The sequence below is a fragment of the Anarhichas minor genome, unplaced genomic scaffold, assembly GCF_050575085.1.
Source record: "Anarhichas minor isolate MPS153535 unplaced genomic scaffold, ASM5057508v1 ptg000094l, whole genome shotgun sequence".
Lineage (NCBI taxonomy): Eukaryota > Metazoa > Chordata > Actinopteri > Perciformes > Anarhichadidae > Anarhichas > Anarhichas minor.
The window spans coordinates 713,722-732,500 of record NW_027466540.1 but is presented as its reverse complement, the minus strand read 5'-3'; the positions used below and the strand labels follow the sequence as shown (position 1 = coordinate 732,500).

Here is an 18,779-nt window from a genome sequence, read left to right as displayed (position 1 = left end):
AACACAATAGCAAAGACAGAGAGAGAACTATATAAAGAGAGAAACAACAGAGAACAGATAGAATCAGTGGACGTGATCGGATACAATCGGAGGTATTAACACGTTAACGTCTCTCTGATTCAAAGTGAATCTTATTTCCTTCGGCCACATATCAGATTGAGAGAGAGGTGACCTGAGCTTCATACCGATCCAGTACTCATACACCCCCCTCCCCCCCCCCTCCACCAGGAACAAAGAGTGCCCGACCTGCAGGAAGAAGCTGGTCTCCAGGCGTTCGCTGCGCCGGGACTCGAACTTCGACGCGCTGATCTCCAAGATCTACCCGAGCCGGGACGAGTACGAGGCCCACCAGCGCCGCGTCCTGGAGCGCCTCAACCGGCTGCACAACAAGGAGGCGCTGAGCTCCAGCATCGAGGAGGGGCTCCGGCAGCAGGCTCGCTACAGGTCCGGGGGGTGGGGGGCTTTGTTGTATCGTCATGGTGGGAAATATTTCTGTGACGGCATGAAAACATTTTGGCCGAAACGTGACCAAACATCGGTCACCTACGTGATCCGTGAAGCTTCTTTCTGTCGCTTCAGATCAGTAATAACAACATTTTACCCACAAAGTTATTAATAAGTGAGATCTGTGGACAAAAAGACGTCCGACGGGGAAAATATTTTAACGGATGAACCAGAACTTTGTGTTAATCTGCAGGAACCACCGGGTGAAGAAGCCGGCCCAGGAGAGCGACAACACCACCTTCAGCGGTGCCGAGGACAACGGCGACGCCCGCTCACACCTGTCTCACGACTCCGCCCCCTCGCACGCCCCCCTCCCTCCGGGTCAGACCCCCTCGGAGGCCGGGCCGAGCCGCAAGCGGCCGCGGGCGTCAGACGACGGCGGCGTCGTCGTCTCGGGCCCCGAGGCAGACAGCGGAAGCCCCGCCCCCCCGCCGAGGCGCCACAAGGAGAGGCCGGCCTCGGAGATCGAGCTGGTGTTCAGGCCGCACCCGGAGCTGGTCCAGGCCGAGGACTACAGCCAGACCAGGTGAGACCGGATCAGATTCTGTGGTAAAGGGCCAGCTCACCCAAAACATAAACATAAAACTTGGACTTTCATTGGCCAATCAAATTCCTAAGAAGTTGAGTGAGTTTGTGATGATGATGATGATGATGCATTAGGTCCATTCATACGATGTCAGGTTGTTTGAGTCAAACTTAATGAGAATAAGCCTCATTAAATGCAGTTAGTCCTTCAAATACTTCTCATCATTTTATAAATATCTCGCCTTAAAATGATTATTTTTTCTCTGAATCAGTCGATGTTTTTAGCAGCAGAATCAAAAGAATCCACAATGTTCACGTCTCCACTGAACCTCTTGTACCTCTGTGCGTATCTGTCACAAAGGTTCATCTTAAGATGAATAACACAATCTCAGCTCAATAGTTGCTGCTTTTAAACGCTTGAGATGCTTTTCACACCTGAAACCTTCATGATTTGTTAAAAACGATCTTAATACTGAGAACTGTGTTTCCATCGGTCTTTCATTTCTTTATATTTGGACTCTGCAGACTCATCACATTGAACAATCGTTCGTACTCAAACCCTCACTGACGTTCTTCCTCCTCTAGATACGTGAAGACGACCGCCAACGCTACAGTGGACCACCTGTCTAAGTACCTGGCTCTGCGCATCGCTCTGGAGGAAGGACTGACCAACGGGGAGACGGAGGACAGAGGACGGGAGGAGACGAGAGGAGGAGGAGAGGAGACGGGAGGAGGAGAGGGCTCGAGTCTGAGGAACATCAGTGAGAAACAGTACACCATCTACATCATGACGAGAGGAGGACAGTTCTCTGTGAGTGACTAGCAAGCTTTACCTTTAGATGTAAGGGTACGCAAAGGGTTCTCCGGAGAACTTAGATCTCAGAGAATATCCTCTTTTTTCCTCTCCTGGTTCTGTTATTATTGTTCGTCTACATTTGGCCTAATACGCCGTCACAGAACACAGATCCAGAATAATATAGAATAACAGTTTGTTCTGTCCAACACTTCCAGGTCACATTTTCTTCTTGACCTGTTATGGTTCAGGTCCACACGTAGTCCAGGTTCTATCTGAGCAGGTTCTGAGGTGTGTTTCTTTCCTCTCAGACGCTGAACGGCTCTCTGACTCTGGAGTTGGTCAACGAGAAGTACTGGAAGGTGAGGAAGCCTCTGGAGCTCTTCTACGCTCCCACCAAGGAGCAGCAGCAGCAGCCGGCACAGAAGTCTCCCCCCACACAGACACAGAGGGAGGGGTGAGGGGGGGGGATCCACTCCTTCTGAAGCTTTTTTCCGGCATTAAGATTTGATTACGTTTTACATGGAAGAAGAAAAAGATATATAGAACCCACTGAATAGCAGCTTCTGTGGTTAATAACCTTAAGACTTCATGTGACGATAATAATCTGTTATTATAACCAACACTGTGGACGATGGACCTGCAGATTTCAAACAAAGACTTCGTCCTCTTGTTTCAGTTTGAATATGTTATTACCTAAAGAATACTCAACGACTGCAAACGTTTAGAAAGTCTCCACATCTGGAAATCTGAAATTGTTTTAGTGCAGGTGAAAAAAAGTCCTGATTCTCAAATACACACTTTACTTTAATCTCTTATCAACACATTTAAACACTGAGGACACCAGCTTCAGCCAGGAGGGAACAAGTCCACTTCACTAAAATCATGTTTTGGGTCCAAATGTACAATATTTGACATTTTTGTCATAATTATAGAATATTAAGTTGCAATTTTTAGGTGACAATATGGAAGTTCTGGACTCGCTCTGCTGGTTTAATTGCTTTAAGACTTTAGTCTCTTTTTCTGCAGTAAGATCAGACTTAAAAAAAAAGTTCAGTAACTTGAATCTGTTTATGGAATCTTTTGCATAATTTCATTTCTAAGAACGTGACTGAGGCTCTTTGCTGCTCTTGGTTCACTCCGTTTCCTGTCTGAAGCCTTGATGTTTAACGAGGTTACACATCTGTAACGTTCAGTCATTCCCGATTCTTTTTGAACTGCCTATCCTGTTGAGGGCTGGAGCCTATCCCAGCATGCACTGGGGTAGGACTGCATATTTTAGATGGTTTAAAAGTCTGTTGCTGGTTTTATTCCTGAGTTTTAAAGAAGTGTCGGCTCTGTTACGTCAGCGCTGTAGCAGCCGCTCTGCATGAGTTCCTTTAACTGTCCACAGGGTGTTTCCTCCCAATAAGCCATAAGTCTCATTTCATGTTTTAAATCATTTCCGTGTGTACGCACTTTATTTCCTGCAGCCATATAAGTTCTTAGCTTACCTCAGTCTCTATGAAATATTTGTATATTAAGAACAATATTTCCCCTTTCTTCTGTCGTATAATTAAACTCGCCAGCCATGCAGCACAATAAAACAATAAAACACAGTTTGGTGAGAAATGAGATTTGTTGGAAATACTTTCTATTGATCTGCTCTTCTGGTTTATTCTTCCTACACATTAGATATTGTTTTCATCTTAAAAACAAGTGAATCAGCACAAACACATTTTGAACGGTGGCGTTTTATTGAAAACAGAAAGCGAAGCAGAGTTTACTTCTTCTTGGACACGCCGACGGTGCGACCGCGACGCCCGGTGGTCTTGGTGTGCTGACCGCGCACACGCAGACTGGAAGGAGAGAAGAAGAAGACGGTCAATACAAGAACAATAATTCAGCTGAACATCATCTACCCGATAATCAGATGCTACCTTCACTCATGTTGACCAACTGAACTTTAAGACTCCTGAATAATGGAGCTGATTCTATTCATTTATAAAAACGCTTTGGTCGACGTAACTTCATGTTTAGCGGTCAGTAGCATCTTAAATAGGACAGTAAATCTAACGCGGGACAGTTTAATGAGGACGAGATGCACAGACTCCACTTTAGACTGAATAACCGGACGTCTTACCCCCAGAAGTGCCGGAGACCCCGGTGAGCCCTGATCTTCTTCAGCCTCTCCAGATCTTCTCTCAGCTTGTTGTCCAGACCGTTAGCGAGGACCTGCAAACAGCCGAGAGACGCTTTCGTCATTTCACACGTGAAGAAAGCAGTGGAACCTCGTTCATGTTCCGTTATTCATCTGCTTCATCACAACATGCAACAGGAAACAAATCCTCTAAATCCACAGAACACGTTCAGACGCACGAGTAAAAACAAAGTCATCCGACTGATAAATGTCTTTAAAGTTATTATTCAGTCACACATCTGTACACGTCAAGACTAACATCTGCTCATATAACTCAACTTTCTATGTTTAATGTAACGTTATCCTAAAGACTTGATGGAGAAGGTTTTACATTAGTGAGACGGTGGTTTTGGGTCGACATGTGCTTCAGTGGCGGTCACCTACCTGGCTGTATTTGCCGTCCTTGACGTCCTTCTGCCTGTTGAGGAACCAGTCGGGGATTTTGTACTGACGAGGGTTCTGCATGATGGTCACCACACGCTCAACCTGAAACATGTGCACAGACTTTAAAACACACGACACACTGCAGCGTCTACACGGTCTGGAGGCTTTAAACGAGACGTCAGACCCCTCTACAGTCCCCAGGCCTCCTCACCTCATCATCAGACAGCTCTCCGGCCCGCTTGTTGAGGTCGATGTCGGCCTTCCTCAGGACGACGTGAGCGTAACGTCTGCCAACACCCTGACATGAGACAGACGTCAACAGTTATTATACAACAAGATGAATGTCTCAAAGAAACTCTCAGAACAAGAACCACCTATCAGGTCCAGTCTCAGCCGGACAAACACAACGTTACTATAAAGAATGAGTGCACGTTAAACCTTTGCACACGGCACCGCTCCACAGGAGACCTCACTCACCTTGATGGCAGTGATGGCGAAGGCGATCTTCCTCCTGCCATCGATGTTCGTGTTGAGAACACGGAGAATGTGCTGGAACTTCTCAGGAATGACCAGAGACTGAAGACACAGAACAAAAAACACTTCAGCTGGGGGTGAAGAACATCTGCATTTATAATAGATGTTGGTGTTATAGCAGGGAAAGAATGCCCATCTGGATCCTCTGGAAAAGACTAAATCTAGAAGCATCAAAAGCTGCTGAAAACCAAAGCTTGACAAGAGATTTAGAGCTTAACTTAGTAACATCATTACAGGGAAACATGCTACTACTGGTGCTGCTGGTGTAACACCAGAGTTCAGCCTAAATTAATGCTCACACGTGATATGTACTCTTCAACACGTGTCTTACAAAAGGTTTTGGGGTCTTATTAGTGGTTAAAGTGGGTCAAATACTTTAAAGTATAGAATCTGTGCACCTGCAGCTAACATTTTTGGCTCCAGTTAGCACAGCTACTGGAGCTGTTGCTAAGCTAACTCAACAAACTTTAAAACGACTCAGACAAACTTCACTAAACCGAAACCCGGGGCTGCTCAGCTCTTCAACTGACCCGGCTACACGTGCGTCTTCACCGGCGTAACGTGGACTTTTCGTCCACCCAGCCTGGTGCTATGAGCTCAACATGCTAACACTTTGCTATTGGAAAGTATGAAGCTAGTTAGCTGTAGACCGTCCATACACCTCAGCTCAGCACTGACAGTAAACGGCGTTAATATGCTTCATTTCGGACTAATATCCCAACAATTCAACATCTATCCGCTTGCAGAAACTGTACAGAATTTATTTAAGGTTAAACGATAACAAAAAAGACAGATCAGCGGTAGATGATTAAAGATTTCAAACCTATATCGGGTTGACAGAAAATGTACTCACCATCTTGGAAGTAGGTTCCGAGCGAAGAGGAAGCCGCTAAGTTCTCGCGAGAGTTTGAATGTTATGGTTAAGCGGAAGTCAGTCCATCACTTTTAATCTGTCCGACGAGAATTTTTTTTAACACCGGTTAAATTAAACAAGCAATTATAATTGCAACGTCAACGTAATCACACAAAAATAAATATGAACTATTTTGCTTTTATTTGTCTCACTTACTTTAAAGTCACATTAATAGCTTGTTCTTAAACTCAACGACGCTTCTTCGTTCTCGGTGACAACGAGGCGGAACCTCTCTTTCTTTTCTTTATAACGTCAGTGTAAATTGGCCGTAATGGCGGAGGTAGCTGCTGCAGCCGTCGGAGCTGTTCTCGATGTAAACACAGCTGGAAACACGACGGACATGATGGCGTATTTACACGACGAGGTGACGTCTGAGTACTTGTGTTTAAATCTTGAATTGCAGTGAAAGAATATTAAAATATTCAACTGTTGATGCGCTCCTTTCATTCCTGTATATCCTGTTAGCATTCAACAACAAGAGGCTGACTATCAATGAACTGTAACTTTACATGAAAATAACAATAATAATTTGCAGTAAATAAAGGCTTTCAAAATAGTGTGTTTTAACTAATATATCCATGTAGCTGGAAGCTAATGTAGCTGTTAGCATCCTGTCAAAACACTGAGCAGCTCAGTGACTTCCTGAATGTAACACAGTTCAACGTCACTGGTGTTTATAATAATAATAATAATAATAATAACTTTATTTATATATATATATATATATATATACAAAAGCAGCAAAATCAAAGCAATAATAACAGAAAGATCAGTGAGACAGTTGATAAAAATAAACGAAGAAATAAAATAAATAAAATAATTTAGTAGTGATTTAAAAGAGATTATCTCCTCAGGCAGGTCGTTATAATACCCTAATATAGTAATAAATAATAATATAAATATTTATAGTCGATACGATAAAAATACACTAAGAAATAAAGTCACTTCTATGACGTACAGGCAGCTGGTGGAGAGAAGATGTTGAAACCAGTTTAATCGATTAGTCGACTGACAGCTAATTTGTTTTGTTTTATTTTGATTATTTTATTACTGAACATGAACATGTGATGGACATTTGATTCAGTCAATCATGACAGCTGCTACTCAGAAATATTGAACGTGGAATCTTTCAATGGGAAGTTAAAATGTTTATTGTGGGATATTTATTTAAATATATATGTGTGTTTAACAGGCTGTATTTAAAATGTTACATGCAGATAGAATCACACTTATTACCACATCATAAGAAAACATCATCTTGAACTCTTCTCATAGAAACTAAAAGAAAAACAACAATTTAGTCGAGTTGAACTTTAAACATTAAATGAGTCAATTTATTCAACATTTTATTAGAAGTTAAACATTAAACATTCCCTCTGACTCGCCTCCAAAGAATGAACTTCAGAAAGTCGTTTTCCTCCCATTTCCTCTCATCAGTCAGGTTTTCATGTGTTTTAAAAGCTATTTATATTGAAATTATTCCTGAGCTTCACTCCCCTATTTGAAATCCTTTACTTCCTTTACTCGTATGTGTTAAAGTTAAAGACGTATTATTATTATTATTATTATTATTAATGTCTGTTCTTCTTCTTTCTAGAACACTGATGGAGAAACGACAAACCTGAACCTCGGAGAACTGGACCTCACGACGGATGAGTTCATCTTGGATGAAGTGGACAGTAAGTTCACAAAACAACAGTTTATTAAAATATGTTTCAAACGGCATCAGGGGCTCTAAAGGAGATTATCAGATTATCTGTCAGCATCTACACTTTCTATACTCTTGTTTTTAATGTTGTTGTATTTTACTTTTTCTATTTGAGTTATTATTTACTTTCCTCTGATTGCTGTTGTGTGATATTTTGCAATGATGTCCGTATTATTTCTTGACACTATATCTGTTTTCATTCTATTGTTCTGTTGTAATCTTAGTGAAACTCCTCTGGACTAATAAAGTTCCATCTCATCTCATCTTATACGGTGACGGTTTTATCACACGTGACAGAGAGTCGTTTTATTGAAGTTACCGACCACGTGTTGCGCAGAGTTTGTGTTTGATTCGTTGTGAACGTTGGTCCTCTGCGTCTCCTGCAGTTCACATCCAGGCCAACCTGGAGGACGACCTCGTGAAGGAGGCGCTCAAAACGGTGAGAGAATATCCTGACTCGTCACGTTTGACCGGCAGCATTTAACAAAGTAATAGTGTTGTGATGATGACGCTGGTCTCCTCTCTGTGTTCAGGGCGTAGACCTGAGGCAGTACTCTAAACAGGTGGAGTCAGAGCTGCAGAGGATCGAACAGGCCTCCATCAAAGACTGTATCCTTCAGTCTGAACGTCTCCATGATGGACATTAGTCTCCTTACAGACACGTATTCTACTGTTCCATCTTAACGTAGGCTTCAAAGAAAGGAATATTATATAATATATACTATTAATATAATATCTTCCTACGACAGAAGCACCAGTCATGTCTGTGTTCTCTCGCTCTCAGACTCTTATCTTAGCTTAAGAAATTGAAACTGTAGCCGTAAATGTGATCCTGTCCTCGTCTAGTCATGCTTGTATCTATGTCTCACTTCACCTCGCTGGATAACTTTCTATCATGGACAAAAGAAAAGACGGGCGTTCAGCCGCGAAGCGTCTGAGGCTCTGATGGAGTTGCTGGAGAAGAAGAAAGCTCAATGTCTTCATGAAGTTTAAAGCCTCTAATCGATATATTTCAGGGATATTGATTTGAGTCTCAAAAACCATGTTTGTTCTGCATCTACTTTAAACATGTTCAGAGTATTTAAGGAGGAGAAAGTTTTATTTTCCTGACCGTTCACCCGTCAGACATCAAGGAGAGTCAGAACATCGCTCTGCTGCACAACCAGATCACCGCCTGTGACTCCATACTGGAGGTAAGACCAGACCACCTCGTGGGCTACACTGTGATTGACAGGTCTCTACCCGAGATCAGGGCGTTTAGGCCCCTCCCCCACCTTGTTAGGAACATCGTGTGGATGGATGAAAGCTTCATGTGTTAAAGCTGCATTCTCTCTAGTGTCCACCAGGGGGCGACTCCTCTGGTTGTATAGAAGTCTATGAGAAAATGACTCTACTTCTCTCTTGATTTATTACCTCAGTAAACATTGTAAACATGAGTTTATGGTCTCAATCTCTAGTTTCAAGTCTTCTTCAATACAGCATGATGTTCATTTAGTACATTATGGTCCATTTAGAGTCAAACAGACCATAAAGCAGGGGATGCTTTAGGGCGGGGCTACACGGTGATTGACAGGTCTCTACCAGAGACGTATACGGCATCTCTACGTCACTCCTCCTCAGTCCAGATATGGTCACTTCCTGTTCACTGGTTGCAGCAAACCAACGAGTGACGTCACAACGAATACGTCCACTTCTTATAAACAGTGAGGGAAATATAAAGGAAACTGACTCTCATGTGGAGTGTCTCCTTTGAAACCTAATTATTTCATTGAAATTTGTCTGGATGGTAAATAACACGAGACTTTATTTTACACTCAAAACCAACAATTTACAGAAGCAGCAAACAAAGAGCTGATTTATGTTATTGAGAGTAAAACAAGATGTTTAAGTTCTCTTGTCTTGTCAGCGTATGGAGGGCATGCTGAGCGGCTTCCAGAGCGACCTGTCCTCCATCAGCAGTGAGATCCAGACGCTGCAGCAGCAGTCGGTCAGCATGAACGTGCGTCTGAAGAACAGGCAGGCGGTACGCAGCCACCTCAGCCAGCTGGTGGACGAGCTGGTGGTGCCCGGGGCCATGATCTCGTGAGTGGGTCGGCTCCGCTCCGCCGTAGACGACCGTCAAATGTCTCTTTTGTTTTTTTGTGGCGTCTGACGTTGTCCTCCGTGTCCACGCAGCACCATCCTGGACAGTCCCGTGACGGAGCAGGAGTTCCTGGAGCAGCTTCACGAGCTCAACAACAAGATCAACTTCGCCAAAGAGCTGAGCTTCAGAGAGACGCTGGCCTGCACGGACATCCAGGACATCGTGGACCGCCTCAAGCTCAAGGTTTACAGAACACCTGAGGGCTCATCCTTTGGTTTATGAAACAGTAGACATCCTCCCGCCCAAAGCCCCCAAATATTCACTTTACTACGACGTCAGACCAAGAAAAGCAGCAAATCCTCACAGCCGAGAATTCTCACGCTGTTCGTATTTCTGCTTGAAGAAATTGTCGATTATCAAAATAGTTCAGATAAACTTTCTGTCGACCTATTAATCAACTAATTGTTGCAACTCTGCAGAAAACAGACGTCAGTTGAAAAGACATAAGTCACGAAAAACACGTGAAAATTTAATATTATAAATATGTTGTGCAGCACAAACATTCTGCAGCTCTTTTGTTTTTCTTTTTTCTTCCTCGTCCTTTTTAATAAATTACCTTTCTCGCTGACGTGACACTTTATATATTATTATGTATTATGATTTATTCCTTCCTCTCTTCAGGCCGTGTCAAAGATCCGAGAGTTCATTCTTCAGAAGATTTACTCGTTCAGGAAGCCGATGACGAACTACCAGATCCCCCAGAACACTCTGCTGAAGTACAGGTCAGCTCTCCATGTTTTATTAATAAATGTATAAATGAGTCTCTGAGTATTAATAAAATCTACAGACGTAAACAAACAAAGTAGTAAAATAAAGGTTTTATTTCCACTAGTGTGAAAGGAGACGAGTTATAGAAGAAGAATAGACTTTAGGTGAGGTCGTCTGAGTGACTTATCATGATCAGTGTATTAATTAATTATTATTAATTTCAATTCTTTATTGAATGTTTTTTATCGTGTAGAAAAACACAAAAGTGACGAAAGTCCAGGAATGTTTTCGTGAACCATTTAAATAATTTATTCACAGTTTAAACTGCCTTTGAGTCTCACAGACACACTCATGTTTCTGAGCTTTCATTAGCTCAGTTCATCAACGGTACAACGCACTCCGTTGAGCCTTCTGCTCTCTGACCGCCGTAGATTCTTCTATCAGTTCCTTCTGGCCAACGAGAGGACGGTGGCGAAGGAGATCAGAGACGAGTACGTGGACACCATGAGCAAGATCTACTACAGCTACTTCAAGTCGTACAGCGGCCGGCTGCTCAAAGTGCAGGTCGGTGCAGTTTCATCCATCGAGCAGCAGCTTCTAACGTCCTTTAATTCCTTCAAGAAGCCTTCACGAGTTAAATGTTCCACACGTTTCTTTAACGAGACGTTTCTCCGTCCTTCAGTACGAGGAGGTGGCAGACAAAGACGACCTGATGGGAGTAGAAGACACGGCCAAGAAAGGTATCCTTCAGCCTGGATCCAAGCTGGCTCCAAATCAAGCGGAGAATGTTACGGGAGCGGAGAGTCCTGATTGGAGTATTAATAAGTTTATAACGTGGATCAGGCAGGAAGGGGCGTGTCCATTTAAAAACACACTGAAACACACATCTAGTATGAAGCAGCCTCAGTGTCGGCTTGTGGAGCGCGAACAGGAAGTATTTTATACTTTAATACTTACTGTTCCTCCATCAGTGTGTGGATCACCTCACAGTGTCAGTGGAGCTCCTTGACTTCCTGCTGCAGGTTTCTTCTCCAAACCGTCTCTGAAGAGCAGGAACACCATCTTCACCGTGGGCCAGAGGGGGGCCATCCTGAGTCCTGCTGATCTGGAGGGGCCCATCCTGGTCCCCCATACGGCCCAGAGAGGAGATAGCCGGGTGAGGCGCCACGAACACAAACATTAGTTTTAATCATGAGGTTCAGTCCAAGTGCTCATCGCTGGCTGGATAACTTCTTGTTCTTTAAATATAATAATTATCCATCGTGATTTGTAGTGTAGTCTGAGTATATACCGGCACAAACGTGTAGCTCCTCTCCTAAACATGTACTGAAGTGTTGATCATCTCTGACCTCTTGTGGCGTCTTGTAGGAACTCAGAATGAGTTCTTCTTGTGATTGAGGCGAATCACTAGCGGTGTTTCTGTCCTCCAGTACCCCTACGAGACGCTGTTCCGCAGCCAGCACTACGCGCTGCTGGACAACGGCTGCAGGGAGTTCCTCTTCCTCTCCGACTTCTTCATGGTGACGGGAAACTCCGCCCTCGACCTCTTCAACAGCATCATGGGAAAAACTCTCAGCATGTTCCTGGTACTCTCGGAGCCTGTTGGTCAAGCTTTAGGTTCATGAATGGTTTCCATTCTGAGGCGTCATGTTGTCTGTCTGTGCTCCGTCCCCGCAGAAGAGTATGTCCACCTACGTGTCCGACTGCTACGACAGCATCGCCGTCTTCCTCTGCATCCACATCATCCTCCGGTTCAGAGCCATCACCGCCAAGAGGACCATCCCGGCCCTCGACAAGTCAGTGTCCCAGTAGAGACCAGCTCGTGGTTCAAGGGTCCAAAAGAAGACCAGTTCAACTTTTATTCTGTCAGTTATTTGTGTTTTTATGTGGCGATTGTGAGAAATTTAAAACCACCATCTTGGCCAGCACCTGAAAAAAGATTCAAACTCTCAATGGAATTATCCTGTCTACATATAGGAAATTAATAAATAAGTTAGCTAAAATGAATGTTAAATGAATACATTTTAAAGAGCTGCATTGAGACGGTGATGAAGGTGTGAGTGAGTCTTCCTCACCTGTGTGCTCAGGTACTGGGAGGCGGTGCTGGAGCTGCTGTTGCCGAGGTTTGAGCTGATCCTGGAGATGAACATCCACAGCATCCGAAACACAGACCCTCAGAGACTGGGAGTACTGGACACCAGACCCCACTACGTAGGTCTACGCACACACGCACACACACACACATGCACGCACGCACACACACACACACACACACACACACACACGCACACACACGCACGCACACACAGCAGTGTGTTTCAGTGCGTTTGTTGATTTATTTTTAAGATCACACGTCGCTACGCAGAGTTCTCGTCGGCCATCGTCAGCATCAACCAGACGTTTCCCAACGAGAGGACCAACACTCTGCTGGGACAGCTGCTGGTAACACACACACACACACACACACACACACACACACAGACACGGTATGTTCTGTATGTTCTGGGACACAAAAAAACAACACAACCAGTCAAGTGATCAAAGTATTTACGTAGCAGATGAAGTAACTCACACGGCAGTAAACTGGAAAAATATGTAAATATCCATTTATTCTGTCATTAAAGGGAAAGATTTGATTCACCAAATTGACACAAAAACACACTCACTCACACACAGAAGGAGGCCGCAGTAGACCAGCGACTACATGTGTCCTGAGAGGTTAGATCACTGTTTTATGAAGCGAGTCTGGTGTCTCTGTAGAGAGGAGAGATAACAGCTTCAGTTCCCCGTCAGAAAGGTCAAGAGGTGTAAATAGTCTAAATGTAGTGTACACTCCAGCGATTCCTTTAGGACGCAGCGATGACTTCCGCTTCTCTAGCCGTTCTTTATATTACTAAAAACATGAGTCTTTCATGTTTTTCATCAAAGTTGTTACTTACAGTTACACACCTCTACTCTTTAAATACACTCTTGTCACTTTAATAACACACTTGTCTTAATGTACTCTTTATTTGTTTGTTTATCATATTTTATTGTATGTATTCATATCTTTTCCTATTTTTCTTTGACTAGTTTATTGTGAATAAAGCGTTTGATTCTCTGTTTGTCTCCAGGTGGAGGTGGAGAACTTCGTGCTGAAGATGGCGGCAGAGTTTCCCTCCAGAAGAGACCAGCTCATCTTCCTCATGAACAACTACGACATGATGCTCAGCGTCCTCATGGTGAGCGGCTGCTGCTCGTAGAGCCGCTCTGTCATTACCATGATGTTTATCATCTCTCTCGTCTAGAGACGTAGATCATCTCTCTCGTCTAGAGACGTCTCTCTCGTCTCTCTCGTCTCTCTCGTCTAGAGACGTTGATCTCGTCTCTCTCGTCTAGAGACGTCTCTCTCGTCTCTCTCGTCTAGAGACGTTGATCTCGTCTCTCTCGTCTAGAGACGTCTCTCTCGTCTCTCTCGTCTCTCTCGTCTAGAGACGTAGATCTCGTCTCTCTCGTCTAGAGACGTAGATCGTCTCTCTCGTCTAGAGACGTAGATCGTCTCTCTCGTCTAGAGACGTAGATCTCGTCTCTCTCGTTGGCCTGACGTTGATCACACAATGCTTGTTCCCTTTTTGTCCAGGAGAGGGCAGCAGACGACAGTAAAGAGGTGGAAGGTTTCCAACAGCTGCTGCTGGCCAGGACGCAGGTAAACTTCACTGAGGCATTCTGGGAAATCTAAAGCCCTGTTTCACTCCCTTCATTTTCCTGTGTCCTCTTTGTGCTCAAAGCTCTTATTTTGACACACTGGCAGGTAAATTAGAATCTTCTAGACTCTAGAAACAGACCGAGGTATATTTTAAGTTGCATAACAGAGCAACAGGATTGCGTAACATTTTTCCCTCTCAGTCAAAACAATAACAACAGTTGTAGTTTGGCGATGTGGTGCAGCAGCGTGGCATCATGGGAGTTGTTGTCTTCGTTGCAGTCGTTAGGATTCATTCAGTGTTCAGGAGGTTTTTACCACAGACGTGATTATAACGCTGAATAAAAGAGTATTCAGTGCCTTTATCTTTAAAACTTTACTTTTATTTAAATATGAAAAGATACATAAATATATATGAATACATATTCAGCCTGAGTAACTGAAAGTTGACTTGTGTTTTCTTGTAATTCTGAAGTAAATTGGATTAAAGTCTGAAATCTTGTCTGGCATCGATGTTTTCGCATTTAAATAAAACTGAATGACGCTCACTGTGATGTTGTGATGTTTAACCCTCTTCCTCCTCCACTTCCTCTTCTTCCTCCTCGTTCTCCTTGTCCTCCTCCTCCTCCTCCTCCTCCTCCTCCTCCTCCAGGAGTTCATCGAGGAGATTCTGTCCCCCCCCTTCGGAGGGATGATCTCGTTCGTGAAGGAGGCCGAGGCTTTGATGGAGAAAGGTCAGCTGGACCGACTAAAGAACGACGAAGGTGAGAAGACGAGCTGAAGAACCAGTATTCTTGTTATTGTGAAAGGAACATTAGAGACAGGAAGTCCTCTTTGAAACACAGACATGCTGACTCAGCGTGAGCAGGATTCTTTCACTTCACGCTTCAGTTTTGTTTTACGGACTAAAGAACGTCCTTCATTCACCTCTCAGTTTCATTTCTCAATCAGCTTCACATCCTTTTATATATATATATATATATATATGTGTGTGCGTGTGCGTGTGTGTGTGTGTGTAGCTCGTATCACTCAGCTGGTTCGGGGGTTTTCCAGCACGTGGAAACAGTCGGTGGAGTCGATGAGTCAGGACGTCATGAGGTCCTTCACCAACTTCAAAAACGGGACCAGCATCATCCAGGTGAGACGACGACAACAACAGCTGCTGCTTCTGCTCGAGTCTCAACTTATCGAGAAGATATTTTCAGACTTCACGTCCGAAACACGGAACTAAAAGATGTGATGCGTCGTTTTAGATTTAACTACCAAACATTAAATATATTCTCAGAAATAAAGGTGCTGACCAGAACCATGAAGGGTCCTTTGTCTTGTTCTCAGAGGAGAACCCTCTTTGGGTAAATGTTGAATGTAGAACCCAACATAAACCATCTGTCAGAGGTTCCACCCAGAACCTCCTATGAGAGATTCATTCCAGAAACTTTACACCTTTTTAGAATCCACGAGGGGGTTCTACCGAGAATCCTTTTATATTCCAAAGGTTCCACCCAGAACCCCCTATGGAAGGTTCTACAGAGAAACTTTCTATGGTGTAATGGTTCCACCCAGAACCTTCAAGGGTCTATCCAGAACCTTTGCACCTTCTAAATGTGATTTCTTCATAATTCAGTCCAACAAACGACATCAATCCTCACATGTCAGAACCTGAAACTAGTAAACGTCTAATTCTGTGTCGGTAAATAAATCCCCTAATTACTTCGATTATTGGTTTGAATTGGTAAAGTCCGGGTATCACACTCTTATTAGTTTCATATTAGTGTGTGAGAGGAAGCGAGCGGTGCAATAACTTCCTGCCTGTGCTGCAGGGCGCCCTGACCCAGCTGATCCAGTACTACCACGGCTTCCACAAGATCCTCAACCAGCCCACGTTCCGCAGCCTGGCCGTCCGCTCGGAGCTCATCAACCTGCACCACCTCATGGTGGAGGTGAAGAAGCACAAACCCAACTTCTAATGGGGGGGGACACACCTGGAGGCCCTCCAGTACCTGTACAGTCATTAAGTCGTATCATAGTCCAGTTAACAAAGTCACTGAATGTTTGTGTTTTATTTCACTTTATGTCTAAACATGTGAGATAACAGAAGATAACTGTGATGATGACGCAGCTACTGCTGCTCTGTAGAAACACAACAACTAGTAATCAGATAATCAGAGTTCGATTTGAAGTTCTAATCCTGAAGATTTCAGTCCTGGTGTGTTTTTAAGCGGCTCAGGCGTGGCGGACCCCCCCCCCCCCCCCCCCCCACCATGAAAAGTACTATTCAAGATTAATGAGCCGACCATAAATAATGATTCAGATCTTCAGGATTGTGACTTTTAAAACAAATCAAAACACTGAACAGAGAAACGTGGACTTTCATCATGAAACAGTTGAACAGACGTGTTTGTTTTTATTTAATCTGCATTAATAAATCATACGCTGATAAGATTTGCTTTGTAACATTCATAACGCTGCACTGGTGAGAAGCTCTCGCAGACATTTCTACTTGAAACAAAACAACGTAGTTCTGTGAGACTGAAGGACGAAGCTGCTGATGTTCTGATGGGTTCCTCGTGTCCTAAAGAAGACCAGCAACACGTGAGTCCGTCTCTCACTTCTGACTATGAACAGGTTTATAGTTTCATGTTTACTGTAGTTTTTTATCAAACGGGAGGAAGTTGTGCATTTGTTTGGGGACTATTTTCATCGGCGGATGAATCGCGTTTGGTGCTCGAGAGTATTTGAAGCACAGAGCGAGTGAATCTTTGAAGTTGTTGTCGGAGGGATGATCTCGTTCGTGAAGGAGGCCGAGGCTTTGATGGAGAAAGGTCAGCTGGACCGACTAAAGAACGACGAAGGTGAGAAGACGAGCTGAAGAACCAGTATTCTTCTTATTGTGAAAGGAACATTAGAGACAGGAAGTCCTCTTTGAAACACAGACATGCTGACTCAGCGTGAGCAGGATTCTTTCACTTCACGCTTCAGTTTTGTTTTACGGACTAAAGAACGTCCTTCATTCACCTCTCAGTTTCATTTCTCAATCAGCTGTGTGTGTGTGTGTGTGTGTGTGTGTGTGTGTGGTGTCTAACAATGAAGAGATGCAAACAGGACACGATTGTGTTTGCTTCTTTTATTCTCATTTATTTATTAGATTGTAGTTCGAGTTGAAACACAGAAACATATTATATCATTATTTTTAAATAATTAAAGTCACATCACAACAATTAACACCAAAAAGGATGAATAACCCGAAACTGTTGTCAAGAAGACTGTAAATGAACCTGGTTGGTTAAAATATGCAGAAACACCACTCTGATAGTAGAACATGAAGAACATGAAGTGTGAGTTGATCTGTGTAGACGTGAGGTCAGCGTTGATCTCCACAAACCAACCAGCTTCTAACGCAGAACATTAATTACATCCTCATAGGAGACAAACGCATAAATACATACGTGTGTGTGTATGTGCGTATACATACGCACATACACACACACGTATATCAGGATATATTTTTTCCAGTCTCAGATTCATCGAGCACGATGTCGTTCACATTTTTAACTTTGATTTCTCTAAATTGAGAAGTTAACACTTGAAAACCTTCATTCTGAGTTCTTCATCATGAGTTCATGAGACCGGCCCTCACACATCACTCCATCAAAGAGTGTTGTGTTTGTACACGTGTATGAACTTGATCTGGACAGATTAGATAGAGGATGTATTAGTGAGCGTTGGAGGAGCCGGTTGGTGCGTTTCTGAACTTCACATAAAGCCAGGCTAGCTGTTTCCCTCCGCTTCCAGTCTTTGTGCTAAGCTAGGCTAACCACATCGTGACTCTAGCTTCATATTTAACAGACAGGTATGTGAGTGATGTCATCTAACTCTCAAATAACTAAATAAGCAGATTTCCAAAAATGTAGAATTTTTCTTTTAAAACAAATTTAGTTTGAGATCAGTTCATTTTATCTTTGTCGACGTCGGAGTGTTTAAAAAAACAAACAAACAAAACTTGTCTTCACTTAAATCACATCTCAGACACTCCGTCACTCTCTCTTAACTTACAGTCGACTCAAAGACGAACACCTGACTCATCAGAAACACCTCTAACGTTCACAAACACCACAGTCTGACGGAACAGTTATCATCTGCTGGCTCTACTGTGTCGGTAGCTGTTTATATGTATATAAACACACACACACACACACTGTGTGTGTGTGTGTGTGTGTGTGTGTGTGTGTGTGTGTGTGTGTGTGTGTGTGTGTGTGTGTGTGTGTGTGTGTGTGTGTGTGTGTGTGTGTGTGTGTGTGTGTGTGTGTGTGTGTGTGTGTGTGTGTGTGTGTGTGTGTGTGTGTGTGTGTGTGTGTGTGTGTGTGTGTGTGTGTGTTTAATTTGCAGAGAGGATTGTAATCAGAGGAGATGAATAATTTGGAAACTCGTGACGAGAACAGAGAAGAGGAGAAGAGCTGAACAGCTGCTTCTGACGGCGTCATCTGGAAGACATGAGGGTGGAGACAGGAGGGTTACTCCAGGTCAAGTTTATCTGTATTTCTCTTTAAAAACACTTTTATTGTCACGTGGACCGTCGTCGGGTCCAGTTCCTGTGCCAGAATATGAAACGGTGTTTCTCTCACCTGTCGGCGCTTGTTTCTCCGGAAGCTGGTGGCGTTTGAGAGCCGTGGAGTTTTCTGTGAAACAGGGAACAGTTAACGTCAGTT

General features: G+C 43.6%; 4 protein-coding genes across 5 annotated transcripts in view; 2 read left to right on the top strand and 2 right to left on the bottom strand.

Moving 5' to 3' along the window:
• LOC142939148 (E3 ubiquitin-protein ligase RING2-A-like) overlaps positions 1 to 3,420 on the top strand; it is a 6,121-nt gene extending 2,701 nt beyond the window's left edge. Inside the window, exons 4-7 of the mRNA XM_076082358.1 lie at positions 229 to 444; positions 698 to 1,030; positions 1,615 to 1,840; positions 2,134 to 3,420. Coding sequence (XP_075938473.1) covers positions 229 to 444; positions 698 to 1,030; positions 1,615 to 1,840; positions 2,134 to 2,283 — 925 coding nt within the window. The 3' untranslated portion in view covers positions 2,284 to 3,420. The remainder of the gene's footprint in view (positions 1 to 228; positions 445 to 697; positions 1,031 to 1,614; positions 1,841 to 2,133) is intronic.
• Positions 3,421 to 3,537: 117 nt separating this feature from the next.
• On the bottom strand, positions 3,538 to 5,856 carry rps18 (ribosomal protein S18). Its single transcript, XM_076082364.1, has 6 exons — positions 5,773 to 5,856; positions 4,863 to 4,961; positions 4,597 to 4,683; positions 4,386 to 4,487; positions 3,945 to 4,036; positions 3,538 to 3,660 (listed from the first exon to the last, which is right to left on the bottom strand). Exons 1-6 carry the CDS (start codon positions 5,773 to 5,775, stop codon positions 3,585 to 3,587), a joined length of 459 nt encoding a protein of 152 aa, XP_075938479.1. The 5' UTR covers positions 5,776 to 5,856; the 3' UTR covers positions 3,538 to 3,584.
• A 214-nt stretch (positions 5,857 to 6,070) lies between these two features.
• Positions 6,071 to 16,515, top strand: vps52 (VPS52 subunit of GARP complex). The gene is made up of 20 exons (XM_076082357.1): positions 6,071 to 6,196; positions 7,430 to 7,511; positions 7,927 to 7,979; positions 8,074 to 8,149; positions 8,666 to 8,733; positions 9,447 to 9,622; positions 9,716 to 9,866; positions 10,305 to 10,405; positions 10,823 to 10,955; positions 11,074 to 11,131; positions 11,414 to 11,547; positions 11,822 to 11,977; positions 12,069 to 12,187; positions 12,479 to 12,602; positions 12,738 to 12,833; positions 13,505 to 13,612; positions 14,011 to 14,076; positions 14,726 to 14,837; positions 15,093 to 15,211; positions 15,894 to 16,515. Exons 1-20 carry the CDS (start codon positions 6,104 to 6,106, stop codon positions 16,038 to 16,040), a joined length of 2,172 nt encoding a protein of 723 aa, XP_075938472.1. The 5' UTR covers positions 6,071 to 6,103; the 3' UTR covers positions 16,041 to 16,515.
• Positions 16,453 to 18,779, bottom strand: part of igldcp (Ig-like domain-containing protein) — a 6,723-nt gene continuing 4,396 nt past the window's right edge. Inside the window, exons 6-8 of one of the 2 annotated variants that reach the window (XM_076082362.1) lie at positions 18,696 to 18,749; positions 18,449 to 18,554; positions 16,453 to 17,134 (exon numbers count right to left, since the gene is read on the bottom strand). In XM_076082362.1, the coding sequence (XP_075938477.1) occupies positions 18,472 to 18,554; positions 18,696 to 18,749 (137 nt within the window). In that variant the 3' untranslated portion in view covers positions 16,453 to 17,134; positions 18,449 to 18,471. Of the gene's footprint in view, positions 17,135 to 17,182; positions 18,555 to 18,695; positions 18,750 to 18,779 lie in introns of those variants that run through there. The other variant, XM_076082360.1, reaches the window with a different exon arrangement.